Genomic DNA, 27,969 nt, shown 5'->3' with positions numbered 1-27,969 from the left:
GGAGCTCCCAACTTCTCAAGAGCTCTCTCTCCCTTCTCACTTGTTTTTCGAACTCTGTCATTTTCTTTACATTGCTCTCGACGCTCGGACTTCCGAGTTTACAATGGTCAACCTATTGCAATTAATTTCATAAGGTTATTATTATTAGTTTTTCCATTTTCTTTGAAAGAAAAAGCAAAAGTTGGCTATACTCACCAAAGGCTAGGTCTATAGGGACGTTTTGGGTTGTTCTTCTTCCATAGCTGTGGTTTCCTCTTCATCTTCATCCTCTACAACCACAACATCATTTGATAGATCAGAACTAACTTTGTTATCGGTTCTTGGGCAGAGATGACTCATACATTTTTCAATAAATATTTTCCTAATCATAAGACAATTGTTTTGAAGAAAAGAAAATGGAAGGGGGGGGTTTCATTTTCTCAATTGTTTCTAAACCACTGATAGTGGATACACCCCGTGTCATTTTCTTTTTGAGAAAAAAAATTGAGATTCTTTTCTTCAGAATAATTGTCTTATGATTAGGAAAGTATTTATTGAAAAATGTCTTGAGTCACCTATGCCCAAGAACCTATAGACCTAGCCCTTATGAGTATAGCCAACTTTTTGGTTTTTCTTTCAAAGAAAATGGAAAAAATAGAAATAAAAAAACCTCGTGAAATTAATTGTAAAAGGGGCTTATAGCTTCTTCAAATTCCTGCCATGAAAAATAGTTAACAATTGAATCATTCCATGTTTAAAATGTTATGCGGGCATGTTAGGTGGAAACATGATACATGCAGGATTGGGTGCACGACTAGGATGCAAATAAGTCTCTAATAAAAGTTCTAGGTGGAGCTACTTCTTCATTATTAACAACCTCAAACTCATTAACATTTTCTGCCATGAAGAACAACAAGATATATCATCGACAAGACAATTAAAGACGTTCTCATACACACTTAGCATCTAGCGTTTCTTTAATATAGTACTTGATTTACAAAGTTTTCCAAGTTTGAGGATGAAGAACCATGTGGACTAGCGGCTTCTTCTGCCAGTTTCTTCCACTCCATGACCTTGTTTTTCATTTGCTTACCTTTCTCTCCTTTCATTAACTCTCTAACAAGCTTTTCCACCTGGTCTCTCTTGACATCATTACTAATCTCCATGCCAATTCCCCACACATTACAAACACAATAACAATTTGTTTGCTGGTCCGTAAAGACGGGCAAGGAGAGCATAGGCACTCCTGCACATAGGCTCTCAATGGTTGAATTCCAACCACTATGTGTTAAAAATCCTCCAACTGATGAGTGCTCAAGGACTTGCTCTTGTGGGCACCAACTTGCTATAAGGCCTCTTTCCTTAGTTTCAGCCTCAAACTCGGGTGGAAAAATTGCCGATTTACCAACAACCAGATCAGGCCTAATTACCCAAAAGAAGGGAAGCTTGCTGTTTGCCAGTCCCCAACCAAACTCCACAAGTTGTTCCGGTGTTAAGACCGCCAAACTTCCAAAATTGACATAAACAACAGAGTTCGGTTCTTTAGAATTTAGCCATTTGATGCACTCGGTTTCTTCCTTCCATAGACTATATCCCATGTCCTTCAAAGGGTACTCTGGTATCTGGTTAAGAAGTAGTTGGAGAGGGCCAATTGCATAAACAAGTGGAAACATGGATGAGAGAGCATCCAAAACTTCTTGCTCCAATGCATTAAATGTATGAAGAACAATTGCTGAACCTTTATCGAATTTTGTGATTGCTTCAATGGTGAAGATCCAAGATATGGCATTGGGATCTGTTGTAATAAAGTTGTTTGGGAGATCCCTTAACCTGATATCTTTCATTGCTGGAATCCAATCTATGATCTTGTCCAGAAAACCATTTGTTAAGAAGATTTCATCTGCAAATACCCAAGTGAAGAAAAGAAAGCTTTTATTCACTATTGGTTCAATGACTTTCTCTGTCACATGTCCTCAACAATAATGAGAAGAAGAAAAAAAAAAACACAAAATTTCCAATCAAATTGGAAGTTGTACTTGTAATACAGTTTGATTTGGTACTTGTAGTTTTAATAAGTTCGGTTTGGTATCTATTATTATAGTTCATGTACTAAGTTAGGACACATGTTAAAATTCAAGTACCAAAAAACAAAAGTAAAAAAGCCAAGAAAATCTTCATTTGTTTACCTTTGAGAGGGGCAAGTCCTTTTTCCACCAAGGTGGGAAACTGTGTAAATCCCATGAAGCTGCTTGCAGAAATAGTGAAGAAGAGCACCACAGGAATTCCGATTTCTTCAGCTGCTGTGATGGTGAAGGCCATCCAACCATCCGAAACGATGTGAGACACTGGAGGAATGTTGGCCGTGTGATTGAGTTTCTTGAGGAGGCCATGAAATGGAGCTAGAAATTTTTTTCTGACTGAGTCAGCAAGCAAAAGAAGGTCTTGAGTGGTATCTTCATCTGAGCTGTGAAGGCTATCTGGTATGGTTTCGAATCGAAAACCAGGCAAGCCGTCGAGGGAATTGGACCCTAGAGACTTAAGGAACCTGTTGTGATTGAACTCTGTGTTGACAAAGGTTATATGAACACCTCTATGGTGGAGGAGTTTTGCAAACTTAAGCATTCCTTTTATATGGCTTTGAACTGGAAAAGGAATGCAAACAACTTGAGGCCTGTTAGCTACTTCCTTAGAACCCATCTCTCAATATTTGTTGTGTGTATTTTTCTCTGTGTTTTGCACTCTCAGAAATGCACTGTTTTTATAGGGTTGGCAACAATTTTTTGTTTTGTTTTTGTGCGGCTGTATCATGACAATGAGTCCTACAAAGGAGTCAGGCATATACAATTGAAAATGAAAATTATTAAAATGATTGGTGTAGTTTTATATTACATTGTCATATATGATATATTTTTGTATGGCTGTCTAAATTAAAAGACGAAAAGGAGAGGGTTTATGCAACAAGCAGTCTGAGACAGAGCTGTCTTTGCTATGCAGACGGAGCTTTTCTTGCTGTAACTTTGGAGGGCATGGATCCAAGGTGACACCAAATTGTGTCCAAACGAAAACAGCAAACTTTGTAGTGTCCAAATAATTGGAACTATGTCTAGTCCAATCCCATAGGCTAGTATCACCCTTTGGACTTATTTCCTCTAATATGTGGAATTGTTGTCCAATTTAATGAATCCAGCCTCATTTTATAGCTTGGGACATGAATAACATTACTTGAGGGATCCCTCAATCAAAACGGGACTCAATATATATAATTATTTATCATGATGTTAATGTCCCGTCTTTGGTTCGAATGTGTCTGCCAGTTGCCTAACCCCCTTCTTCAGTCCAGTCCTCATCCAGCACGATACACAACTGATATCCTCCCACAATCGAAGTTATATAAACACTTCTTGTGGTCTCAATTTGTACAAGCACCTGTGACCATACTTCATTTCCTATTCAAGATTAATTGGACATCAAATCAGAGGAATTTCTTTATACATGATACACATGGATTGTACCCCACAAATCATAAATACAAAATTACCTTGGACACGTTTTCTTTCTAGCTTTTCCTTAATAGCACTTGATTCACAAAGTTGTCTAAATTTGCAGATGAAGAACCATGTGGACTAGCGGCTTCTTCTGCCAGTTTCTTCCACTCCATGACCTTGTTTTTCATTTGCTTACCTTTCACTCCCCCCATTAACTCTTTAACAAGCTTTTCCACTTGGTCTCTCTTGGCATCTTTACTAATCTCCATGCCAATTCCCCACAAATTACAAACACAATGACAATTTGTTTGCTGGTCGGTAAAGATTGGCAAGGAGAGCATTGGCACACCTGCGCATAGGCTCTCAATGGTTGAATTCCAACCACTATGTGTTAAAAATCCTCCAACTGATGAGTGCTCAAGGACTTGCTCTTGTGGGCACCAACTTGCTATAAGGCCTCTTTCCTTAGTTTCAGCCTCAAACTCGGGTGGAAAAATTGCCGATTTACCAACAACCAGATCAGGCCTAATTACCCAAAAGAAGGGAAGCTTGCTGTTTGCCAGTCCCCAACCAAACTCCACAAGTTGTTCCGGTGTTAAGACCGCTAAACTTCCAAAATTGACATAAACAACAGAGTTTGGTTCTTTAGAATTTAGCCATTTGAGCCACTCAGTTTCTTCTTTCCACAGACTATATCCCATAGCCTTCAAAGGGTGCTCTTGTATCTGGTTAAGAAGTAACTGGAGAGGGCCAATTGCATAAACAAGTGGAAACATGGATGAGAGAGCATCCAAAACTTCTTTCTCCAATGCATCAAAACTATGAAGAACAATTGCAGAACCTTTACCAAATCTTTGGATTGCTTCCAAGCAGAAGATCCAAGATGCTTCGGCGGGGTCTGTGGTAATAAAGTCGTTTGGGAGATCCCTTAACCTGATACCTTTCATAGCTGGAACCCAATCTATGACATTGTCAAGAAAGCCATTTGTTAACCAGGTTTCATCTGCAAATACCCAAGTCAAGAAAAGTAAGCTTTTATATGTACCTCACATGTCCTCAACAATAATGAGAAAAAAGACAAGGTTTCCAATACAATTTGTAAGTTGTTGAAATAAAGTTTGATTTGGTACTTGTAGTTTTAATAAGTTCGGTTTGGTATCTATTATTATAGTTCATGTACTGAGTTAGGACACGTTCAAATTCAAGTACCAAAAAACAAAAGTAAAAAAGCCAAGAAAATCTTCATTTGTTTACCTTTGAGAGGGGCAAGTCCTTTTTCCACCAAAGTGGGAAACTGTGTAAATCCCATGAAGCTGCTTGCAGAAATAGTGAAGAAGAGCACCACAGGAATTCCGATTTCTTCAGCTGCTGTGATGGTGAAGGCCATCCAACCATCCGAAACGATGTGAGACACTGGAGGAATGTTGGCCGTGTGATTGAGTTTCTTGAGGAGGCCATGAAATGGAGCTAGAAATGTTTTTCTGACTGAGTCAGCAAGCAAAAGAAGGTCTTGAGTGGTATCTTCATCTGAGCTGTGAAGGCTATCTGGTATGGTTTCGAATTGAAAACTAGGCATGCCGTCGAGGGAATTGGACCCTAGAGACTTAAGGAACCTCTTGTGATTGAACTCTGTGTTGACAAAGGTTATATGAACACCTCTATGGTGGAGGAGTTTTGCAAACTTAAGCATTCCTTTTATATGGCTTTGAACTGGAAAAGGAATGCAAACAACATGAGGCCTGTTAGCTACTTCCTTAGAACCCATCTCTCAATATTTGTTGTGTGTATTTTTCAGTGTTTTCAAAGGCATGCCTTCGCGCGCGTCAGAGCGAGGCAGCAAGAGATCTCCTGAGGCGGTCGGCTGTTCCGCAAGCTTCACGTTTAGCGGGGTGAGGCGTGAGAAGGCGTGATGAAGCGCTGCAAGGCCTGGCCAGACGGACGAGGCGGCGCGAGGAAGAAGAATAAGAGTCCGCGTGAAATTTTTTATTAGGGTTGTAAAACGACGCCGTTTCACTTTCAGCCTTTTTAAAACTGAGCTTACTTAAATGAAACGCACGTTCAGTGTTGTTTCTTTCCTTTTTTTCTAATGAAATTAATATATATTATAAATTAATATATTAAGTTAATAATACATGCTGTGTATTGTATATATCAATTGCAGATTTGATTTTACTTACCCTTTTTTTTTTCTTTCTAAATTAATATTTTAATACATGGACACACACACATATATATATATATATATATTGTATAGTACAACCCTAATTTCTACCCTTACACAATAATCCCCATTAATTTCAAGAATTGTCTCCTTTTGATATGAATAAATATTTTATGTTTTGGGATTGATTATTATGCTTAAATGACAATTAGTACTTATATTTGATTATATATTTAAAAGTTTGTTAAGAATTAGTAGTACAATTTAATTGTGTTGTATTATTTATAAATTTTTCCTATTAAAATAAATTAATGCTCGAAAGGCTTACGCCTCACTACTTCAAGGCTTACGCCTCACATAGCGTGACTAAAACGCTGTGCATCTACGCCTTGCCTTTCAAAATATTGGAATTTTTCTCTGTGTTTTGCACTCTCAGAAATGTACTGTTTTTATAGGGTTGGCAACAATTTTTTGTTTTGTTTTTGTGTGGCTGTATTAGGGGTGGTTGCGGTTCGGTAACCGCGAATTTTTGCTCAAACCGCAAATAAATACACAACCTCAATTTCTCAAACATATATAAATTCACAATCTCCTCAACTTCTCAAGCATTCGCAACCTAAGAAAATTAAAGTTACAATTCCAAGCATTCCAATTAAAGTTAAACTTTTCAAGCATTCCAATTTCAAATCCTTTAAAGTTACAAACCAAAAGGAAAATGTAAAGCAAAATGAATTAAAATTACAACGAAAAAGAAAAATCCAATTCAAAGTGAATTAAAGTTACAAACTAAAAGGAAAATGCAATGCACTAATGTTACAAACTAAAGTTACAAACTTAAGTGTTGGTGGTGAGTGGATTTGAAGAACCCCATTGTGTTGTTTGAGCACCAATGTTATCTACAAATAAAACAACATAGTTGAATACATTTTATTATAAGAAGAAGCATAAATAACATTAGCATATATAAACTAATTACTTACAAGTTGTCATATATTCCATTTCCTTGTAGAATTCAACCTCATCATCCGTGCGGCTATACTTTGCGGTTTGCGGTAACTGCAAGTTTTGAAAATCAAATAATGTAACCGCAACCGCAAATGCGATTCGGTTTACCGCAATTGCGATTTCATTGTGGTAAATTGTCAGTTGATTTTTGCGGTTTTAGGGTTTAAAATGCCACCCCTAGGCTGTATCATGACAATGAGTCCTACAAAGGAGTCAGGCATATGCAATTGAAAATGAAAATTATTAAAATGATTGGTGCAGTTTTATATTACATTGTTATATATGATATATTTTTGTATGGCTGTTTAAATTAAAAGACAAATAGGAGAGGGTTTATGCAACAAGCAGTCTGAGACAGAGCTGTCTTTGCTATGCAGACGGAGCTTTTCTTGCAGTAACTTTGGAGGGTGTGGATCCAAGGTGACACCAAATTTGTGTATCAAATTAGTGTTCAAACGAAAACAGTCAATCTTTGTAGTGTCCAAATGATTGGAACTATGTCTAGTCCAATCCCATAGGCTAGTATCACCCTTGAGACTTATTTCCTCTAATATGTGGAATTGTTGTCCAATTTAATGAATCCAGTCTCATTTTATAGCATGGGACATGAATAACATTACTTGAGGGATCCCTCAATCAAAACGGGACTCAATACATATAATTATTTATCATGATGTTAATGTCCTGTCTTTGGTTCGAATGTGCCTGCCAGTTGCCTAACCCCCTTCTTCAGTCCTTCAGTCCTCGTCCAGCATGATACACAACTGATATCCTCCCACAATCGAAGTTATATAAACACTTCTTGTGGTCTTAATTTGTACAAGCACCTGTACCAATCTTCATTTCCTATTCAGAGGAATTTCTTTATACATACACATATAGATTGTACCCCACAAATCATAAATACAAAATTACCTTGGACACGTTTTCTCGTAATTTAATTTTGAAGAAAATTTTATTAAAAGTTTTGAAGAACAAGAAGATATATCATCGACAAGATAATTAAAGACATTCCATACACATGTAACATCTAGCTTTTCCTTAATAGCACTTGATTCACAAAGTTGTCTAAGTTTGCAGATGAAGAACCATGTGGACTAGCGGCTTCTTCTGCCAGTTTCTTCCACTCCATGACCTTGTTTTTCAATTGCTTACCTTTCTCTCCCCCCATCAACTCTTTAACAAGCTTTTCCACTTGGTCTCTCTTGGCATCTTTACTAATCTCCATGCCAATTCCCCACAAATTACAAACACAATGACAATTTGTTTGCTGGTCGGTAAAGATTGGCAAGGAGAGCATAGGCACACCTGCACATAGGCTCTCAATGGTTGAATTCCAACCACTATGTGTTAAAAATCCTCCAACTGATGAGTGCTCAAGGACTTGCTCTTGTGGGCACCAACTTGCTATAAGGCCTCTTTCCTTAGTTTCAGCCTCAAACTCGGTTGGAAAAATCGCCGATTTACCAACAACCAGATCAGGCCTAATTACCCAAAAGAAGGGAAGCTTGCTGTTTGCCAGTCCCCAACCAAACTCCACAAGTTGTTCCGGTGTTAAGACCGCTAAACTTCCAAAATTGACATAAACAACAGAGTTTGGTTCTTTAGAATTTAGCCATTTGAGCCACTCAGTTTCTTCTTTCCACAGACTATATCCCATAGCCTTCAAAGGGTGCTCTGGTATCTGGTTAAGAAGTAATTGGAGAGGGCCAATTGCATAAACAAGTGGAAACATGGATGAGAGAGCATCCAAAACTTCTTTCTCCAATGCATCAAAACTATGAAGAACAATTGCTGAACCTTTACCAAATCTTCGGATTGCTTCCAAGCAGAAGATCCAAGATGCTTCGGCGGGGTCTGTGGTAATAAAGTTGTTTGGGAGATCCCTTAACCTGATACCTTTCATAGCTGGAACCCAATCTATGACATTGTCAAGAAAGCCATTTGTTAACCAGGTTTCATCTGCAAATAACCCAAGTCAAGAAAAGTAAGCTTTTATATGTACGTCACATGTCCTCAACAATAATGAGAAAAAAGACAGGTTTCCAATACAATTTGTAAGTTGTTGAAATAAAGTTTGATTTGGTACTTATACTTGTCGTTTTAATAAAGTTTGTTGAAATAATCTCTCTTTTGTTTTACCTTTGAGTGGAGCTAGTCCCTTTTCCAGCAAAGTAGGAAACTGCTTATATCCCATGACGCCGCTTGCAGACATAGTGAAGAAGAGTACCACAGGGATTCCAATTTCTTCAGCTGCTGTGATGGTGAAGCTCATCCAACCATCCGAAACCATGTGAGACAACGGAGGAATATTGGCCGTGCCATTGAGTTTCATGAGGAGGTCACGAAATGGAGCCGGTAAATTATTCGTGACTGACTCACCAAGCAAACGAATGTATTGAGTGGTATCTTCTTCTGAGCTTGGAATGCCATCTGGTATGGTTTCGAATCGAAAACTAGGCAAGCCGTCGAGGGAGTTGGGTCCAAGAGACTTGAGGAAGCGCTTGTGAATGTACTCTGTGTTGACAAAGGTGATATGGAAACCTCTGTGGTGGAGGAGTTTTGCAAACTTAAGCATCCCCTTTACATGGCTTTGAACCGGAAGAGGAATGCAAACAACATGAGGCTTGCTGCTGGCTACTGCTTCCTTGGAACTCATCTCTACTCTAAATATTTGTTTTGTGTATTTTGTGTCTGTGTTTTATAGGGTTGGCAACATCTTTTGTGTGGGTTTTACTCAAAACGAAAGATTGTTTTTGTGTGGAGATTATTTATTTTTGTGTGGCTATCATGAGAATGACTGCTATATGCAATTGAAAATGAAAATTGTTCTCATCATGAGGTTTTTTCTCTGCCGAGCCGCCGAAGACTAATTTAGATAACGATAAGAATGGCATCTCGAGGCATAGATTTGTTCCGTGTAGTCTTTTGAGAGTTTGGGCTTTACCCCCTATATTATCAAAAAATTAAAATAAATAAATTCTTTTTCAAGGTTGTCTACATTAAAATGGGGGAGTCTGAGACGGAGCTGTCTTTGTTATGAGCCTCACAATGTGTTTCTTAAATAAAATAAATTGAGGGTTCCCATAATCAAAGTCAAATTAACACTTCTAGTGCATATAATACATATAGATAGATTGAATCCGACAAATCATTACAAATTTACTTTGTACATGTTTTTCTTGTTATTTATATTCAAGAAAATCGTGTCAACATTTATGAATAACAAGAAGATATATCATCGACAAGACAATTGAAGACATAATTCCCATAGATAAATTAACATCTAGTTTTTTCTTAATAGCACTTGATTCACAAAATTGTCCAAGTTTAAGGATGAAGAACCATGTGGACTAGTGGCTTCTTCTGCTAGTTTCTTCCACTGCATGACCTTGTTTTTCATTTGCTTACCTTTCTCTCCCTCCATTAACTCTTTAACAAGCTTCTCCACTTGCGCTCTCTTGACTTCTTTACCAATCTCCATTCCAATATCCCATTCATTACAAGCATAGTAACAGTTTGTTGGCTGGTCAGTAGAGCATGGCCAGCACAGCATAGGCACACCTGCACATAGACTCTCAATGGTTGAACTCCAACCGCTATGTGTCAAAAACCCTCCAACTGATGAATGCTTAAGGACTTGCTCTTGTGGACACCAACTTGCTATTAGACCTCTTTCCTTAGTTTCATCCACAAACTCAGGCGGCAAAATTGCCGACTCGCCAACAACGAGATCAGGTCTAATTACCCAAAAGAATGGAAGCTTGCTATTTGCTAGTCCCCAACCAAACTCGACAAGCTGTTTGGGTGTTATGACAGCTGAGCTGCCAAAACTCACATAAACAACTGAATTTGGGGCCTTAGAATCTAGCCATTTGAGGCTCCGAGTTTCTTCTTTCCATAGGCTATATCCCATGGCATTCAAAGGGTTCTCTGGTATCTGATTGAGAAGTAATTGGAGAGGGCCAATTGCATAAACAAGTGGAAGTATGGATGAGAGAGCGTCCAAAACATCTTGCTCCAATGCATCAAAAGTATGAAGAACAACTGCTGAAGCTTTATCAACCCTTCTCATTACTTCCAAGCAGTAATTCCAGAAGATGTCATTTGGATTTGTGGTCATAAAGTTGTGTGGGAGATCCCGTAACCGGATGCCGTTCATTCCTGGAATCCAATCTATGACCTTGTCCAGAAAGCCATTTGTTAAGCAGCTCTCATCTACAATAATGCCCCACAGGTGAAGGAAAATTTTATTGTTAAGAATCTAAAATTTAATAAAGCTAACAAAAAATAGGTAAATGTTTGAGTAATATTCACCTTTGAGTGGAGCAAGTCCTTTTTCAAGCAAAGTGGGATATTGTTTATACCCCATGAAGCTGCTTGCAGAAATACTAAACATAAGTACTACAGGGATTCCAATTTCTTCTGCTGCTGTGATCGCGAATGTCATCAAACCATCCGAAAGGATGTGAGTCACCGGAGGATTGTCAGGAGTTGCTGTGTGATTCAGTTTTCTGAGGAGGTCTCGAAATGGAGCAAGTAAATTATTTATGATTGACTCACCAAGCAAGAGCTGGTCTTGAGTGGTATCTTCATCTGAACTTGGAAGGCCATCTGGTATGGTTTCGAATCTGAAACTAGGCAAGCCGTCGAGGGAGTTGGGTCCTAGAGACTTGAGGAACCTCTTGTGATTGAACTCTGTGTTGACAAAGGTGATATGCAAACCTCTATGGTGGAGGAGTTTTGCTAATTTGAGCATTGCCTTTGTATGGCTTTGAGCTGGAACTGGAATGCAAACAACATGTACTGGCTTAATGGCTACTTCATTGGAACCCATTTTAGTTGTGTGTTTTTGTGTGTCTCCCACAAATGCATTGGTTTATAAGGTTGAAGAAAATTATAAAAATGGCTTCTGCAATGCAAAATGTTGTCTTGTATCACAAAAAAAGAAAGAAAAAGGAAATGTTGTCTATCCCATCGCTTCTATTAAAAAAAATAATAATAAAAAAAAAAAAAGAACCAACCACTCCAACTCCGTCTCCTCCGTCCCCTTTCTTATTTTAAGTTTAGAGTTTGTAAATTCAAGTTAAATAATGCTAAAGAAGCCAAATTTATGTAACAACAAGTCTCTGTTGAAGAACCAATTGTCACATAATTCATCTTAATTATTATTTTATTATCAATTAGTGAGGAGAATCTAACTTGACATAAATTTTAATTTAAAGTTGATATGTTTTGAAACCAGTGTCTTATAGTGGCAAGTGGCATTAGCACATGTCATCCTTGGCCTGAATTATTCAGATTCTATCTCAATGTTGTTTTTTTGTAGGATGGTCCAAAATAATAGTCCAATGGCATCTCTTATTATAAACATCGGGTGAGATAATAGATGTGCTATAAAATGAAGAAATAAGAAAATCATAGTATTCTAATAACACAGTTTGGGTCACTTTTGTTGGGTTCTCCAATGATACACCATTCCATATCACATGTGCTTTTCCCTAGTTAAAGAACAAATGAAGGTAATTGAAAATTGGAGAAATCAACTAGTGAAATAACAAAACTAAACTATTGAAAGAACGTTTTGCGGAGGACATTGAGGAACAATTATGTTAAATTAGGTGTGAGGTTTTATCATAAAAAGTCTCGGTTATATTAGTAAAGAAACCACTCATTATATAGTGTATTTATTTAGTCAATGTTATGATATGAAGCTTTATATTCTTCAACAAATTAGATCGACGTGCACTCAAAGACAGAAAACTACATTCACAACAAGTTTGGGCTCCAAGCTACGATTTGGGCCAATGACTTGCCCGTTTAGCTTTTCTTTTTTTTTTAAAAAAAAAAAAAATACAAGTGATAGGTTAAACTACAAAGAGAAGTGGATTTCTCACACACACTAGCAAGGTGCCATGAAGGTTCAAACCTGAGACTACTAATTTGCAAGTCAATGCCCACTTTCATTGAGCTAGACCCCTTTGACTCCCGTCTAGCTTTTTCTTAATAGCACTTGATGCACAAAATTGTCCAAGTTTGAGGATGAGGAACCATATGGGCTAGAGGCTTCTTCTGCTTGTTTCTTCCACTCCATAACCTTGTTTTTCATTTGCTTACCTTTCTCTCCCTCCATTAACTCTTTAACAAGCTTCTCCACATGCTCCCTCTTAACATCATTACAAATCTCCATGCCAATACCCCATTCATTACAAGTATAGTAACAGTTTGTTGGCTGGTCACTAGAGCATGGCCAACACAACATAGGCACACCTGCACATAGACTCTCAATGGTTGAATTCCAACCGCTATGTGTTAAAAATCCTCCAACTGATGAGTGCTCAAGGACTTGTCCTTGTGGGCACCAACTTTCTATTAGTCCTCTTTCCTTAGTTTCATTCACAAACTCAGGTGGCAAAATTGATGATGCACCAACAACCAGGTCAGGCCTAATGACCCAAAAGAAGGGAAGCTTGCTATTTGCTAGTCCCCAACCAAACTCAACAAGCTGTTCGGGTGATATGAATGCTAAACTGCCAAAATTCACATAAATAACTGAATTTGGGGCCTTGGAATCTAGCCATTTGAGGCAGTCAGATTCTTCTTTCCATAGACTATATCCCATAATCTTCAAAGGGTGCTCTGGTATCTGATTAAGAAGTAATGGGAGAGGGCCAATTGCATAAACAAGTGGAAACATGGATGAGAGAGCATCCAAAACATCTTGCTCCAGTGCATCAAAACTATGAAGAACAACTGCTGAACCTTTATCAAATCTTCCAATTGCTTCCAAGCAGTTTGTCCAGGATTTCTCATTGGGATTTGTGGTTCTCAAGTTGTGTGGGAGATCCCTTAGACGAATACCTTTCATTCCCGGAATCCAATCTATCACCTTGTCCAGAAAGCCATTTGTTAAACAACTCTCATCTGCAAATACCCAAGTGAAGAAAAATTTCATCTGTTTAAAAACAGGAGAATTAATCTAAAAATTAAGAGGTAAGGGAGGCCTTACTATTAACATTCCAAAAAAGGTTGGAATTAAGCTACTCATATTTGAGTAATTTCACCTTTGAGTGGGGCAAGTCCTTTTTCAACCAAAGCTGGAAATTGTATGTAGCCCATCAAGCTGCATGCAGAAATAGTAAAGAAGAGTACAACAGGGATTCCAAGTTCTTCAGCTGCTGCCAGGGGGAACAACGTCATCCAACCATCCGAAACGATGTGTGTCACTGAAGGATCGCCTGCCGTGTGATTGAGTTTTGTGATGAGGTCCCGAAATGGAGCCAAGAAATTCTTTTTGATGGACTCTCCAAGCAATAACATGTCTTGTTGGGTATCTTCATCTGAACTTTGAAGGCCATCTGGTATGGTTTTGAATCGGAAACTAGGCACACCGTCGAGGGAGTTTGGCCCTAGAGACTTGAGAAGCCTTTTGTGATTGAACTCTGTGTTGACAAAGGTTACGTGAACACCTCTATGGTGGAGGAGCTTTGCTAGTTGAAGCATTGCCTTCATATGGCTTTGAACTGGAAAAGGCATGCAAACAACATGAGGCTTATTGGCTACTTCCTTGGAGCTACTCATTTTGGACTTAGATTGTGCGTGTGTTTGTTAGTGGATCTGCATGTGTCTGCACTTTGCACAAATGCGTTGTTTTTGTAGCCCTTATTGGACACTTCAATAAAATTAAGTTTAATTAAATAAAATTTTCGCTTTTCCTCATGTGCAATTCTTTATATATATATATATATATATATATATATATATATATTTATAAGTTTGAAGCCAGCATATATATAAAAAGTTCACAAAAATAATAGTCGTACTGTATTTGTATACCACCCTATGTACCATCTTTAAAGAGGTGGTACACAAAGTGATATGCGAATGTGGTATGCGTAACATTGCTCATAGGTTTAATATTAATGCGAGGTCAAATTTGTATACTAAATTTAACTCACATATCACATTGCAAGTACCCCTATCGTCAATTTTTATTGAATATTACTAGGGTCACCATACTTTGGTGAATAAATTTGGAGTCTCTTGCATTATTGATATTAATTTAACAATTTAATAATAATTAAAAAAAATAGTTTAACAACCATACCTTTGTTTATATATTTTCAAAACAGTGATTTCGACGGGCTTATATAGTGGCAAATGGCAAGTGACAATGGCACAAGTCATCTTTGGCCTGTTCTATTCTATCTCAATGTTGGATGGTGACAGCATCAATAGCATCCCTTATTTTTTTTTAAAGCTATAATTGTCGTTTTTATGTTTTATAGTGTGCGTAGACAAACGAGGAGAACTATAATTATTTCTAAATAACAATTAATGGATCACTTCTATTGGGTTCTCAAATGCTTTTCCTACCTGAAGAACAAACTGACACTAGGTCAATTAAAAGTGGAGGAAATGAACTGTAAAAAGTAACAAAACTAACTAGCTTATTATGTACTGCATATGCGTTCCATATAAGAAGCTTTTGTTTGGCATCTTGTTCAGCAATCCGACCTTAGCTCAGTTGGTAGAGCGGAGGACTGTAGTCGGGTAAACCAATAGCCATCCTTAGGTCGCTGGTTCGAATCCGGCAGGTCGGATATTTTTGCCAATTTATTTAATTATATTTTTTTCGCAAACTTCTTTTTTAATTATATTTTTCGCAAACTTCTTTTAATTATATTTTTCGCAAACTTCTTTTAATTATATTTTTAAACTTCTTTTTTAATTATATTTTTTTCGCAAACTTCTCCAAAGATCCATTTCTTTTGCCTTAAAACTTCTATTTTTGTTTTTTGGCCAAACTCAAATTTCTTTTTTTGTTTTTTGGCCAAACTCAAACTTCTTTTATATATATATATATATATACAACAAACTTGTTCAGACTTGTACTCCAAGTACGCTGCTTCTCCGTTATTCCCCATTATATCGCTAGGGTTAACTTTTCTCCGCTGAATCTCTGAAATATAGGTTCAGCAAAGACCGTACATTCATGGCTGACAAAGTAGCCATTGGATCCAACAAAACAGAACATAACAGCAGAGCAAATTGGTCCCAACTCCCAATTGACCCTTTTCAATTGATCTTATCAAAACTGTCCGTACGAAACATAAAGCCGCTCGAAGCAGTTTGTCGTCCTTGGCTTAAGGCCATCAAATACGTCTCAGCGTCATCGCCGTCCTTCGCTTGCTTACCAGAGCCACCACGGCTCCTTCTTTTTCGAGACGAGGACAACGATGGCGGTCGCCTGTCTGGTTTTTACAGTCTTAAAGGCAATTTTTACAGCTTGATGAACATACCTAAAGAGTTAGGCGATGGATATACTATTTGCATCGGGTCCTCTCACGGCTGGCTGCTTTTCTTGACGAACAAGAAACGACTGCTGCTTTTAAATCCCGCATCTGCAGCGGCTCCGCTTCTTCTCCCACCACTCAATACTTTTCCGGATATAGATAGCATTATGTATCAATATCCTCCTATGGAAGATTCAGGAATTTTTCTCCTCAAGGGAACGTGTGGATACTGGCGAAAATGGATGTGCAAGGTTGTTCTGTCTTCGCCACCAACCTGCAACAACAAAAACAACATTGGGGTTTTGCTAATGTACAATGTCGGAGATGGGCGTAACCGTCTTGCTTTCTGCACGCCTGCAGATAACAAATGGACAAAGCTTGACGAACACGAACGGTACCTAGATGTTACGAGTGATTGCCATCGCTTTTATGCGTTACGCGAAGATTACAGTGTTGAAGTCTGGGGTTTCCCCAACTCCTCTGCCATCAAAAAGTTGGAAACTATCCCAGCTGGTGCGCCCATGGTAGCAAAGGTAGATTATGATTTCCAGCTTTACATGGACAAAACTGATGCCACTGATCTATTTTTGGTTAAAACTGGTGCAAGTGATCTGTTCTTGGTTGCGATGGTCGACTCTTCTGCCTGGGAAAGGGTTCGATTTGATGTTTATAAGCTCGAATATAATCCGGATGGTACATCTAGATGGAGAAGGGTGGACTCCATTGGCAAGTATGCAGTGGTTTTGGGTTCAAACCACTCCATATTAATCTCACCCCAGGAATTTGATCATGCTCCAGGATATCAGGAGAATTCCATCTACTTCCTCCATGCATCATCTTCTTTCAGCTATGATTTAATTGTCTATAATGTGAGAGAGAGAGAACCGAAAAAGGTCTGTTATCTGGGATTATTAAAGCAACCAACTTACTGGATCGAACGTTATCCTTTAGCACTGTAGCTAGCTAGTGACTTGGGTGATTATTGTTACTTAATCTTTAAACATTATATTTTGTGGAAGCTTAACAAATAATTTGGCTTTATTTATTTATTTATTTTTAACTTTGTGCTCATGTTATTGGAATTGATCTCCCTTGTTTCAATATGAATTTATTTCTAAACATTTCTTCCTGTAAACTTATTTTCCTAGTGTCCTCTTCCTTCTTGTCTTTGATCATATTGCCCTTATCTTGTACATGTTAAACCTACAAAAATCGAGCACCTACGGTGCACCCCAGACCACCATAACTGGAGCACCAGGAATGCACAGACGCCTGGTTACTGCATACAAAGCAAGACCTTGCATGGAAACAAAAGATATCAAATGTTGTGCATCATTGAATCATTACCATTGACTCAACAAAACCTTCACAAACCCACTTATCTTTTACTTTTCCTCGCTCTGCAAAAGCCCCAATTATTGCGAAGATAAACAATGAAATATAAAGAGGGAAAATCCCATTAACGCACATAAGCAACCAATTACTTTCCAAATAATATATGCAAACTTCTTCTCCAAATACACTATCATTTTATTCCGACTTCTTTTACCCTTAAACTTGTTCTGTTCTACATACACACGACAAGCTGCTTCTCCGTTGTTAGTCAGTTTCGTTATTCTCCATTCTCGATAGGGTTCTCTTTTCTCTGAATATCCGAAATATTGGTTCAGCATCTGATCAAGGCCATACATCAATGGCTGACAAAACAAAACATACCAGAACAAGTTGGTCCCAAATTTCCAACTGAACTTTTTCGATTGATCTTATCAAACTGTCCCCAGGAAACATACTGCGGCTCAAAGCAGTTTGTCGTCCATGGCTTAAGGCCATCAAATGCATCTCACAGTCATCGCCGTCCTTCACTTGCTTACCAGAGCCTCCGCGGCTCCTTGTTTTTCAAGACGAGGACAAAGATGTTAGCCGGTCTGGTTTTTACAGTCTTGAAGGCCAGTTTTACGACATGCCTAAACATTTATTCCATGGAGATAGTATTTGCATTGGGTCCTCTCACGGCTGGCTGCTGGCTGCTTTTCTTGAGCCACAAGAAACAACTGCTGCTCTTGAATCCCGTATCTGCAGGGATCCAGCTTCTGCTCCCCCCACTCAATACTTTTCTGTATAGCACTGATCCAGAAATTATTCTCCGGAAGTGTGGGAGACTTAGGCGACGAAGGATGCCCAAGGTTGCTCTGTCTTGTCGACCAACCTGCGGCAACAAAAACAACATTGGGGTCTTGCTAATGTACAATTACAAAGATGGATGTAACTGTCTTGCCTGCAGATAACAATTGGACAAAGCTTGACGGGCAGAAACTGTACCTTGATGTTACGAGCGATGGCAATTGCTTCTATGCCTTAAACGTAGATTACAGCGTTGAAGTCTGGGAATTCACCAATTCCTTAATTCCCATAAAAAAGTTAGAAATTATTATCCCATCAGCTGGTGTGCCCTGGGAACTAAAAGGACATTCTTGGTTCCGAATACCCTGCATAGCCAAAACCTGGGGCAAGTGATCTGTTCTTGATTCAGAGGTCAATTCTTTGAACCCCCAAGTGGTTCGACTCGATGTTTATAAGCTCGAATATAATAATTGGGATGGTACATGTGCATATGGATGGACAAAGGTAGAATTCATTGGCAACCATGCATTGGTTTTGGGATTGAATCAGTCCATATTAATCTCACCGCAGGAATTTGATCACGAGAACTCAATTTACTTCACCTATGCACCATCTTCTGACAGCTGTTTTTTAAGTGGGTATAATTTGAGAGGGAAATAAATTGAAAAAGCCTGTGATCTTGGATTAACAGGGCTTGAACAGCCAGTTTACTGGTTTGAACCTAGTCCCTTAGCACTGTAGCTGGCTAGGCTAGTTAGGGACTAGGGTGATTATCGTTAGTTAACGTATTACAGTTTGGCTTTATTTTGTTAACTTTGTGCTCATGTTATGTATAAAATTAAGGGCAGATTTGTCATTTTGATATTTCTTTTTATGAAATCAACAATTTTGTGAAGGAATTTTAAGAAAAAGGGGTTTTGTGAAAGCAATTTTTACTAATCAGGAATTGAATTCCAATTATTGAGGATTCATGTGTTTACTTCACATCAATGAATTAAAAAGTAAGTGGAGCCTACACAAAATTAGGAATTGAATTCTTCATTTTGGAGGAATTCAAATTCTTGGGTAAGATGTGGTATTCTAATTTCTGGAGAACTAATCCATTAGGAATTCATCTTTTTTTTACCCATTATATCCTCATATAATTTTAAAATTTTAAAATTTGCCATCTACTTTACTCCAACAACGAGAGCACATTTTAGCAATTAGCACCACTCTTACCTCAATTCCATATGATTTAGTAAACAACTTCAATAGGAATCCATAATCTAATTCCCCTCAATCCAACTCCCCATCAATTCAATTTATCGTCATTCAATTCCTTCTAATTTGATTACGAATTAGTAAACATGACAAAGACCTTAGAGAGTGTTTGAGTAATTTTTAAAACCTTGGTTTTGTGAAAACTCGTAAAAGCTAAGGGGTGTTAATCTATATATATAAAGCAAAAGGCAAAGAGTGGTGAAACATTCAAAATACTAGAAAATGCTCTTAGTTAATTCAAACATTAAGAATTAAAATTATTAATTAAATGATGATAATATGGTAAATTCATATTTTTTTATATTAAAAAAAAACAAAATCAGATAATAAATCCTACTTTATGGAACATAACTATCTATATTATCTTTTCTTAATTCTAAAAATAAAATAAAAAATAAAAAAGAACAACAATTGGCTAGTATAAATAACTCATTTTCTTTTTGGGTGATTTTATTGGCACCCCATTAATTGCTCTTTACATCCCATACTAATTTTAAATATAAATAATCTATTTTACCCTTGTAGACAATTACCGTTAAGGACAAAAAAAATTAAAATTAAAATTAAAATTGCTCACTACACCCTATATATGTTCCTGCAATCCTAGTTTGACTTTTTTCTCAAACTATCATGTTCCTAAACCCTAAACCCAAGATTTATAAGTTTATATTGGTGAAAAAATATATTGTATTTATTCATGAAGGGTGAGATTGAAGTTAGAGACGCTTCGAATGAGGTACGAGTTTATTTTTTGGCGTTTTGCAAGTTTAGTATTTCATAACAGTTGGTTGTGTTCAGACATCAGATCGAACGCGACAGATAATTTTGTGGGATGCCACCAAACGTTGCACCGTTTTCGGTTGGATTTCACCGGTGAGAAACTTAATATTCGGTGGGATCCACCGTAAGATGGAACGTAGTTCAGTGGTGTACTACCGAACTTTTACCCGCGTTTCAGTGGCATCCAACCGAAATTTATTTATTTTTTCAGTAACTTATTGCCGACCACAAATTTAATCCAAGTTATTTTGATCTTACTCCCATTGAAGGAACAAAATCAAGGTGACGCCCCTACTGAAGGCAACAATGTGGGAACATAATGTGTAATGGACTATAGTGATCAATTCACAACTTATTCGGTAATTATTTGTCTGAAATCCTTTTTAGTATCATTAACGTGGCATTAAATGTTTCAAATTTTATATTTAAATAATATGAGTTTTATGTGTAGATATTCAATGGTAGAGATGCATTACTTCGATGGGCTCGTGAACAAGGAAAATTGAATAATATTGTCATTGTAATTAAAAGGTCTGATTATGGAGGTGAGGGAAAGAGGAGACCTCGTGTAATACTTGCTTGTGAGAGGAACGGTAACTATAAGTCTTGCAAGTCTAGTGAGACAACTGATATAAGGTCGGATGCAAATAGTGATATGAAAAAATGTGCTAGAGACACTGGTACCAAGAAATGTGGATGCCCATTCTTGTTAAAAGGTGTCAATATTGGTGATGGGGATGATTGGAAGTTGGAGGTGGTTTGTGGAGTACACAACCATCCTATTTCAGAGTATCTTCAAGGTCATTCATTTGTGGGGCGACTTACTGAAGAGAAGAATGCCTTATTGGTGGACATGTCTAAGAGTTTGGTGAAACCCAGAGATATTTTGGTCACCATTAAAGATAGAGATGCAATGAATGTTTCAACTATGAAGACAATATACAATGCTAGGATCCGAAATAGAACCAAAGAATTTGCTGGGAGAACCCAAATGCAACAATTGCTTACTAAGTTATCCGAACACAATTATATTGAGTAGCATAGGACATCTGGTGATATTGTAACTGACCTGTTTTGGACACACCCCATTAATATTGATATTTTGCGCGCATTTCCACATGTACTTATCATGGATTGCACCTATAAGACTAATAGGTATCGTTTCCCACTATTGCAAATTGTGGGGGTGACATATACTAATATGACATTCTCTGTTGCGTATGTGTATATAAATGCCGAGAAGGAAGACAATTACACATGAGCATTGACTGCGTTGAGGAGTTTGTTGGATGATAATTGTCTTCCTGGTGTTATTGTCATCGATCGAGAGTTAGCACTCATGAATTCTATTACGTCTATATTTCCGAAAGCACAACATTTATTATGTAGATGACATATTAACAAAGGAGTGTTGGCAAACTGCAAGAAGTTATTTGGGACCCTCAAATAATGGAAGCAATTTAATGAGGATTGGAATACTTTGGTTGGTTCAGAAACGGAGGAGGAATATTGGCGTTGTTTGCGACAGATTGAGTCTAAGTTCAGTGAATTTCAAAAAGCTCTTGAATACATACATGAAAATTGGTTAAATCCATTTAAGGATAGGTTTGTGGCCGCATGGACAGACACTTGTATGCATCTTGGATCGACGATCTCAAATAGGTAAGTATTTTAGTCAACTTTTGATATGTTAATTTGAAAATTTATTTTGCTTTAGGAAAATTTATTATTGTTATCAACAGAGCGGAAAGTGCACATGCAAAGTTGAAGCGACAGCTCCGCTCAAGCCAACTTAACTTTGAGAGATCATGGGTAACTATACACTCATTGTTAGAGCTAGAGCACATAGAGATTAAGGCATCTTTTGAAAAGAGTCGATGTTTTATTCAACATAGGTTCAGGCATCCGGAGTTGAGAGAGTTAGTAGGTTTTGTCTCTATAAAGGCTTTGAGTGTAATTGTGTGCGAGTTAGAAAGGTAAATTCAGTTTACTTATTGCATGTACATATATGGTTTACAGAGTTAACATTGTAATTTTTTTGCAATCAGGTTAGAGACAGATGGGGTGGATGCTTTATCATGTGGTTGTGCTATTCGTCGAACCCACCAATTACCATGTGCACATGAAATTGCGGAGTATAGAGAGCATGGTGTACCAATACCACTTGATGTCGTGCATTCACATTGGAGGAAATTAGATATCATCAATATAGGAAACAGTAGTCATGGCACAACTTCACCAGGAAGGTCACAACTACAAAGATTCAATATGTGGTATGAACAACAAAATGGTGAGAAGAAGAGACAAGCCCACATGACACTGGAGGAGCTAATGAACCCTGGTTCTATTGCGCTTACTGAACCAAAAGAGAAGTTGAAGACCAAAGGGAGACCGCGAAAAGTCGACACTTCTACTCGTCGTTTGCCATATGCATTTGAGATTGCTAAAGCCTCCATTGCTCTACCTAAAAATAAACCAAAGCAAAGCCTCACTGCCTCACTCAAAATAAAACCGAAGAAAAGTACCATTGCAGTGCCAAAAAAAAGAAACATGGTTGCTTCTAGTTCCATGTTGTCTAATCCAAAAAAATTTAAGGTATGTAATACAAATGTTTTATTTTACAATGTGTTATTACCATATAACTAATATTTTGTTTTATTTTCAGCTCTATAAGCCTCGCGAAAACCAATCAGCGTTCGATACATATATGCATATAGAGAAATTCCCAAGAGGAGCAACCGCTGCACCAGACATAGGAATGCCTAAAATAGATGACACATCATCCAATGTGATGGTCATCTCACCGAAAGACATGTGAAAGATGTTCGTTTCGGGATGCCACCTCTTAAACAAATGTAGATACAACAATCTTATCAGCATTCCGATAAGAACACCTAATAAGGTGCTCTAATCCAGATCTCTGAATGTACCCTTTAAATATACCATTATTTGGATTACCCTACCAATTCCACTCACGAAGGGTAGATGTTTTCGACATGCACCTAAGGGGCTCACGTTCCTAGTTAAACAAAACAAAAAGGTTAGTTACCATGAACCAGACTTATATTCTACCTTCTATTGTCACAGTAAAACGACTTACCTTGTTATTCCAAATTGCAGCTGCTATGCGAGTTTTAAAACTCGTAAGTAAAGATGGATCAATGGAACCTACTCGAGATGGCTCAGTAGGCTCGACACGTACCTCAACATTACTATCCTGAGTAGTAGCTACATCTTCAACCTCTGCGTCAACATTATCTGAATCAGTAGGAACTACATCTTCAACCTCTGTAGTATCCTCAATGTGATCTTGGGGAGCCGCTCTCTGTCTCTCGCTAAGGCCGTGGGACGCTGTCTATTAGATCGGTATGATGAAGCTTCAGAGTACCCCTGCGAATCCTCTTCATATCTAAAAATAAACAATATTAAGTACACACTCAGAACGTATTCGGTACATAATCACAAAACGGAAATAAATTCGGTGGACAATCACTTAAAAAGAATACATATTCGGTGGAGTACCACTGAAAAACCGAAAGAAATTCGGTGGAGTCCCCGAAAAATAGAAATTTTGGTGGACTACCACCAAACAAGGTAATACAATTTGGTGGTAACCCACCGAAAGTACAGTTCAATTCGGTGGACTACCACGAAGCAATGTAATCATTTCGGTGGCAATCCACCGAAACTAGAATCCATTTTCGTAAAACCAGGTTCGAACTACCCAGAACCTTGAAATCAAAATCAAAATCAATATCAGACTTTGGCTTTTCAAAAGTGAATCGGGTTTGCAGAGATGGAGATGGGTGTGATGGTTCTGTTTCAGAGATGGTTCGGGTTTGCTGGAGGCAATGGCAAAGGGCTTCTTCGATGGTGAGCAAAGATCTGTGATGGCAAAGGGATGAGTTCTTTGATGTTCTGCGATGGAGGCGATGGCAAAGGGCTTCTTCGATGGTTCTGCGATGGAGGTTGGTGTAAATGGGATGGGGTGTGCGATGGGGTGTGTCTGCAAGATGAGAGAATTTTCGGTGGGGTATGGCTGGATATCGATGGGGTGGGGTTTGATTTCGGATGGGGTGTGGCTGAAAGGGAAGGGGGTTTTCGGTGAGTGGTTAGGGAATGGGGTTTATGAGGGCAATTTAGGGAAAAAAAAGGGTTTAATGAATAATTTGAAATTTTATTAAAATTTAGTGGGGTGTAAAAAATTATGGGGTGTAAAGAGTAATTTATGGGGTTCATATAGAATTTCCCTTTCTTTTTTGTCAAACCCTTTATTAGTGAGTTTTCGTTATTCTCTTCTCGCTAGGGTTCTCTTTTCTCAGAATCTCCAAAATATTGGTTCAGCGTCTGATCAAGGTCACACATCAATGGCTGACAAAACAGCCATTCGTTCCAAAAAAAAACAAAACATAGCAGAACAAGTTGGTCCGAACTTCCAATTGACCCTTCTGAATTGATCTTATCAAAACTGTCCCCAGGAAGCATACTGCGGCTCGAAGCAGTTTGTCGTCCATGGCTTAAGGCCATCAAATACATCTCACGCTCATCGCCGTCCTTCACTTGCTTACCAGAGCCGCCGCTGCTCCTTGCTTTTCAAGACGAAGGCAAAGATGGTGTCGGTTTTTACAGTCTTGAAGGCAAGTTTTACAACATGCCTAAACAGTTATGCGATGGAGATAGTATTTGCATTGGATCCTCTCACGGCTGGCTGCTTTTCTTGAGCAACAAGAAACAACTGCTGCTCTTAAATCCCGTATCTGCAGGGATCCAGCTTCTGCTCCCATCACTTGATACTTTTCTGTATTGCATTGATCCAGTAATTGTTCTCCAGAAGTCTGGGAGACATTGGCGACAAAGGATGCTCAAGGTTGCTGTCTCTTTGCAACCAACCTGCGGCAACAAAAAAAGCATTGGGGTCTTGCTAATGTACAATTACCACGGTTCCATTGATGGGTGTAACTGTCTTGCTTTCTGCACGCCTGCAGATAACAAGTGGACAAAGCTTGCCGGGCAGAAACCGTATGTTGATGTTACGAGCGATCGCAATGGCTTCTATGCCTTAAACGTAGATTACAGCGTTGAAGTCTGGGATTTCACCAATTCCTTGATTCCCATAAAAAAAGTTGGAAATTATCCCAGCTGGTGCCCCCTTGGAACTAAAACTAAATAATTGGTTCCCAAAGCCCTGCATAGCCAAAACTGGGGCAAGTGATCTGTTCTTGGTTCAGAGGATCAGTTCTTTGCCCATCCTTCCGGTTCCATTCATTGTTTATAAGCTCGAATATAATAATCGGGATGGTACATGTACATCTGGATGGACAAAGGTGGAATCCTTTGGCAACCAGGCATTGGTTTTGGGTTCGAATCAGTCCATATTCGTCACACCCCAGGAATTTGATCATGAGAACTCAATCTACTTCACCTATGCACCATCTTATGACACCTGTTTTTTATGCGTGTATAATTTGAGAAGGAAAAACATAAAAAGAGTCAGTGATGATCTTGGATTAACAGGGCTTGAAAAACAAGTTTACTGGCTTGAACCTCGTCTTTTTAGCACTGTGGCTAGCTAGGCTAGTTAGGAACTTGGCGTGATTATTGTTAATCTTTATTGCTAGTTAACTTATAACAGTTTGGCTTTATTTTGTTAACTTTGTGCTCATGTTATAATATGCTTTCTTCGAGTAGTTTAGAAAACCTTGTGGTTTGGTTTGTTCTTTCTAAACTCCCTTGTTTCCATATGTATTTGTTTCTCAACATTTCTTCCTGTAAACTTTACTATTCCTAGTCTCCGTTTCCTTCTTGTCTTTGATCATAAATTGCATCTTCTGCATTTTGAAACCCAACTTTGTCATACTATCCAGAGCCACAGGCATCGTTTGTAATCACTCTTGTATAAGGGTTTAATTGGTGTATATTCCTTTCTTTTGATTGTTTAATACAAGCAACATTTACGAATGGGGATTTAAACACAAGACTTCGGTGCAACCGTGCAGAGGTGAAATGTGACGGCCGGAACCCATCCAATTAAAGTTCATCAAGAAGGCTTCCCAATTGACCCAAACTGGTTGCCAAGCACTCTTAAGCCAACCTAGAAGGTTACTTATTACCTATCTAGCATGCTAAATGCAAAAACTCTGGCATATGAATAAAAATTCTAGACAAACCCAACGTGGCCATACCAAGTCGAAAGCCGCAGACTCGGTTGTGGATTTTTGCCTCCTCAGCTATAGCAATTCAAAGTGCGACACTAGCTTTCAGGATTCCTATTATATCTTGAATCAATCATGTGTAGCTCCACAGTTTGCAGTCACACGAAAGTATAAACTGCTAGATTCTCTATGATACAACCCTTCCCCCTCACCCCCTGGCGGCTATAAAAGAGGGCATCCTAACTCAAGAACCTACAGTGTACTCCAGAACATAACTCGAGCAACCTGTGGCGTATCCCAGACCGCCATAACTTGAGGACCTAAGGTGCACCACAGACCACCATAACTCGAGCACATAAGGTGTACTATAGACCACCAAACAACTAAGAGTACCCCACTAACCAACCATTTTAAACTTTCATATAGACACCTCTGCAATAGAGAAAACAATAAGCAAGACTAATAATGGTTTGAGGTTTCAACCTCAATTCATAAGCAACTAGAGCTCGATGCACATGGAGCACCGAGAAATCGAAATAGCACCTAAGAAATAAGGAATGACAAGAAGTGATTAGACTAAATGGCATAACCACCATGAATGCACAGACACTGAGTCATGACATCATATAATACAGACAAACCTGGATCAAATGCAAAATATGCAAGAGACTGAACAGCATAGACCAAATGCATACGGCATATAGATATGCCAATGTTGCAAAGCAGAACCATAATTCCACGTGGTTACTGCATACAAAGCCAGAATTAGCATGGAAAAAAAGTTCTCAAATGTTGTTCATCACTGAATCATTACCATTGACTCAACAAAACCTTCACATACCCACTTCTCTTTTGCCTTTCCTCACTCTTCTAGACAACCCAAAACAGCTAATACTACACACCATTTGCAAAAGCCCCAAAAAAATAATCCCATTAACACACATAAGCAACCAATTACTTTCTGATTTGGAACAGAAACCACGCAGAGCTTAAAAACGCCAACCAAACAGAACGAAAACCATCCATCATTCACACAGCAATCACATATAGCATAAACACAAACTAAAATCCATATCTATATATAACCAATTTTTCAAAATAACCATCCATCCATTGATACTGCATATACTATTTTGGCCAATTAAAGACGAAACTTCATCCTAGCCGAAACCCTAGAAAACAGAGCAAATCGAAGCAAATCATTACATGGGTTCGATGGAGAAGAAGCTGCGGTTGGTTCAGTTGATGTCGGTGTCGTCGAAATCGTCCTCGAAGGAGTTGAAGAAGTCAGCGTCGGCCAGCTTGTTCTCGCCGATGACACCGTCGGCGAAGCTCTCGAGTGTGTCAACATCGTCAACGTCCATGGCCATGGTGGAGCCCTGGTCGTCCATGTCGCCGAAGAAGTCCATCGGAGTCGGCCTCATGGCTCCAAACCTTCTCTCTCTCGCGGAAGCTATGGCTATGGAGCGCCTCACGTTTTGGTTCTCGGCAGGGGAGCTCGCTTTTTGTCTTGCTACTGGCGACGACATGTCGTTTCCTTCTTATGTTTTTGTACAATTTATCACCGACTCTTTAATTGTAATTTTCTAGTTTTCTTTTCCTTCTAACATCGGTTCAACTTCTAAATGGATTTACTTTGATTTAGTTGGCCTGCGTGACCTCGTGGTTTCCGTCTGTAAGGTTTCGTTTTTCTATAAATAAATAAAAACTTTAAAATGGATCGGAAA

The 27,969-nt window shown here is 38.4% G+C and overlaps 8 protein-coding genes and 1 non-coding gene across 10 annotated transcripts; 3 read left to right on the top strand and 6 right to left on the bottom strand.

The window, feature by feature from the left end:
• Nucleotides 1-811: 811 nt before the first annotated feature.
• On the bottom strand, nucleotides 812-2,777 carry LOC103323810 (7-deoxyloganetin glucosyltransferase-like). The gene is made up of 2 exons (XM_008225829.2): nucleotides 2,166-2,777; nucleotides 812-1,879 (listed from the first exon to the last, which is right to left on the bottom strand). Exons 1-2 carry the CDS (start codon nucleotides 2,674-2,676, stop codon nucleotides 957-959), a joined length of 1,434 nt encoding a protein of 477 aa, XP_008224051.2. The 5' UTR covers nucleotides 2,677-2,777; the 3' UTR covers nucleotides 812-956.
• Nucleotides 2,778-3,052: 275 nt separating this feature from the next.
• Nucleotides 3,053-5,415, bottom strand: LOC103323809 (7-deoxyloganetin glucosyltransferase-like). 2 transcript variants are annotated; one of them, XM_008225828.3, is made up of 3 exons: nucleotides 4,719-5,415; nucleotides 3,518-4,467; nucleotides 3,053-3,425 (listed from the first exon to the last, which is right to left on the bottom strand). In XM_008225828.3, the coding sequence occupies exons 1-2, from the start codon at nucleotides 5,227-5,229 to the stop codon at nucleotides 3,536-3,538; spliced, it is 1,443 nt and encodes a 480-aa protein (XP_008224050.2). In that variant the 5' UTR covers nucleotides 5,230-5,415; the 3' UTR covers nucleotides 3,053-3,425; nucleotides 3,518-3,535. The 2 variants fall into 2 exon arrangements, with proteins under 2 accessions (XP_008224050.2, XP_088903508.1); XM_089047382.1 differs by having other exon boundaries at nucleotides 3,518-4,425; nucleotides 4,719-5,371.
• A 2,140-nt stretch (nucleotides 5,416-7,555) lies between these two features.
• Nucleotides 7,556-9,418, bottom strand: LOC103323807 (7-deoxyloganetin glucosyltransferase-like). Its single transcript, XM_008225824.3, has 2 exons — nucleotides 8,773-9,418; nucleotides 7,556-8,592 (listed from the first exon to the last, which is right to left on the bottom strand). Exons 1-2 carry the CDS (start codon nucleotides 9,287-9,289, stop codon nucleotides 7,661-7,663), a joined length of 1,449 nt encoding a protein of 482 aa, XP_008224046.2. The 5' UTR covers nucleotides 9,290-9,418; the 3' UTR covers nucleotides 7,556-7,660.
• Nucleotides 9,419-9,722: 304 nt separating this feature from the next.
• On the bottom strand, nucleotides 9,723-11,673 carry LOC103323808 (7-deoxyloganetin glucosyltransferase-like). The gene is made up of 2 exons (XM_008225826.2): nucleotides 10,948-11,673; nucleotides 9,723-10,848 (listed from the first exon to the last, which is right to left on the bottom strand). Exons 1-2 carry the CDS (start codon nucleotides 11,465-11,467, stop codon nucleotides 9,917-9,919), a joined length of 1,452 nt encoding a protein of 483 aa, XP_008224048.1. The 5' UTR covers nucleotides 11,468-11,673; the 3' UTR covers nucleotides 9,723-9,916.
• Nucleotides 11,674-12,415: 742 nt separating this feature from the next.
• Nucleotides 12,416-14,234, bottom strand: LOC107880079 (7-deoxyloganetin glucosyltransferase-like). Its single transcript, XM_016792401.2, has 2 exons — nucleotides 13,695-14,234; nucleotides 12,416-13,554 (listed from the first exon to the last, which is right to left on the bottom strand). The coding sequence occupies exons 1-2, from the start codon at nucleotides 14,209-14,211 to the stop codon at nucleotides 12,623-12,625; spliced, it is 1,449 nt and encodes a 482-aa protein (XP_016647887.2). The 5' UTR covers nucleotides 14,212-14,234; the 3' UTR covers nucleotides 12,416-12,622.
• Nucleotides 14,235-15,142: 908 nt separating this feature from the next.
• On the top strand, nucleotides 15,143-15,233 carry TRNAY-GUA (transfer RNA tyrosine (anticodon GUA)). The gene is given in 2 exon segments: nucleotides 15,143-15,179; nucleotides 15,198-15,233. It is a non-coding gene; the product is annotated as a tRNA-Tyr (tRNA).
• A 4,618-nt stretch (nucleotides 15,234-19,851) lies between these two features.
• LOC148920000 (uncharacterized) lies at nucleotides 19,852-21,323 on the top strand. The gene is made up of 3 exons (XM_089046831.1): nucleotides 19,852-20,046; nucleotides 20,360-20,449; nucleotides 20,542-21,323. Exons 2-3 carry the CDS (start codon nucleotides 20,417-20,419, stop codon nucleotides 21,127-21,129), a joined length of 621 nt encoding a protein of 206 aa, XP_088902957.1. The 5' UTR covers nucleotides 19,852-20,046; nucleotides 20,360-20,416; the 3' UTR covers nucleotides 21,130-21,323.
• A 2,690-nt stretch (nucleotides 21,324-24,013) lies between these two features.
• On the top strand, nucleotides 24,014-25,260 carry LOC103323870 (uncharacterized). The gene is made up of 2 exons (XM_089044511.1): nucleotides 24,014-24,194; nucleotides 24,569-25,260. Exons 1-2 carry the CDS (start codon nucleotides 24,014-24,016, stop codon nucleotides 25,258-25,260), a joined length of 873 nt encoding a protein of 290 aa, XP_088900637.1.
• A 2,029-nt stretch (nucleotides 25,261-27,289) lies between these two features.
• On the bottom strand, nucleotides 27,290-27,786 carry SMAP1 (small acidic protein 1). Its single transcript, XM_008225822.3, has one exon. The coding sequence runs from the start codon at nucleotides 27,769-27,771 to the stop codon at nucleotides 27,481-27,483; it is 291 nt and encodes a 96-aa protein (XP_008224044.1). The 5' UTR covers nucleotides 27,772-27,786; the 3' UTR covers nucleotides 27,290-27,480.
• Between the last annotated feature and the right edge of the window lie 183 nt (nucleotides 27,787-27,969).

The sequence above is a fragment of the Prunus mume genome, linkage group LG2 (genome assembly GCF_029339155.1).
Source record: "Prunus mume cultivar Tortuosa linkage group LG2, ASM2933915v1, whole genome shotgun sequence".
Lineage (NCBI taxonomy): Eukaryota > Viridiplantae > Streptophyta > Magnoliopsida > Rosales > Rosaceae > Prunus > Prunus mume.
The sequence above is the reverse complement of the archived record's forward strand: the minus strand, read 5'-3'. Positions and strand labels throughout refer to the sequence as shown.

Coding starts and splice junctions, on each gene's coding strand:
- LOC103323810 (XM_008225829.2), bottom strand. CDS start 2,676: ATGGGTTCTAAGGAAGTAGCTAACAGGCCTCAAGTTGTTTGCATTCCT. Junction 1,880..2,165: donor AGGACTTGCCCCTCTCAAAG/GTAAACAAATGA, acceptor GGGTATTTGCAG/ATGAAATCTTCTTAACAAAT.
- LOC103323809 (XM_008225828.3), bottom strand. CDS start 5,229: ATGGGTTCTAAGGAAGTAGCTAACAGGCCTCATGTTGTTTGCATTCCT. Junction 4,468..4,718: donor AGGACTTGCCCCTCTCAAAG/GTAAACAAATGA, acceptor GGGTATTTGCAG/ATGAAACCTGGTTAACAAAT.
- LOC103323807 (XM_008225824.3), bottom strand. CDS start 9,289: ATGAGTTCCAAGGAAGCAGTAGCCAGCAGCAAGCCTCATGTTGTTTGC. Junction 8,593..8,772: donor GGGACTAGCTCCACTCAAAG/GTAAAACAAAAG, acceptor GGTTATTTGCAG/ATGAAACCTGGTTAACAAAT.
- LOC103323808 (XM_008225826.2), bottom strand. CDS start 11,467: ATGGGTTCCAATGAAGTAGCCATTAAGCCAGTACATGTTGTTTGCATT. Junction 10,849..10,947: donor AGGACTTGCTCCACTCAAAG/GTGAATATTACT, acceptor GCATTATTGTAG/ATGAGAGCTGCTTAACAAAT.
- LOC107880079 (XM_016792401.2), bottom strand. CDS start 14,211: ATGAGTAGCTCCAAGGAAGTAGCCAATAAGCCTCATGTTGTTTGCATG. Junction 13,555..13,694: donor AGGACTTGCCCCACTCAAAG/GTGAAATTACTC, acceptor GGGTATTTGCAG/ATGAGAGTTGTTTAACAAAT.
- LOC148920000 (XM_089046831.1), top strand. CDS start 20,417: ATGGACTATAGTGATCAATTCACAACTTATTCG. Junction 20,450..20,541: donor ATCAATTCACAACTTATTCG/GTAATTATTTGT, acceptor TTTTATGTGTAG/ATATTCAATGGTAGAGATGC.
- LOC103323870 (XM_089044511.1), top strand. CDS start 24,014: ATGGAGGCGATGGCAAAGGGCTTCTTCGATGGTTCTGCGATGGAGGTT. Junction 24,195..24,568: donor GAAAGGGAAGGGGGTTTTCG/GTGAGTGGTTAG, acceptor AACTGTCCCCAG/GAAGCATACTGCGGCTCGAA.
- SMAP1 (XM_008225822.3), bottom strand. CDS start 27,771: ATGTCGTCGCCAGTAGCAAGACAAAAAGCGAGCTCCCCTGCCGAGAAC.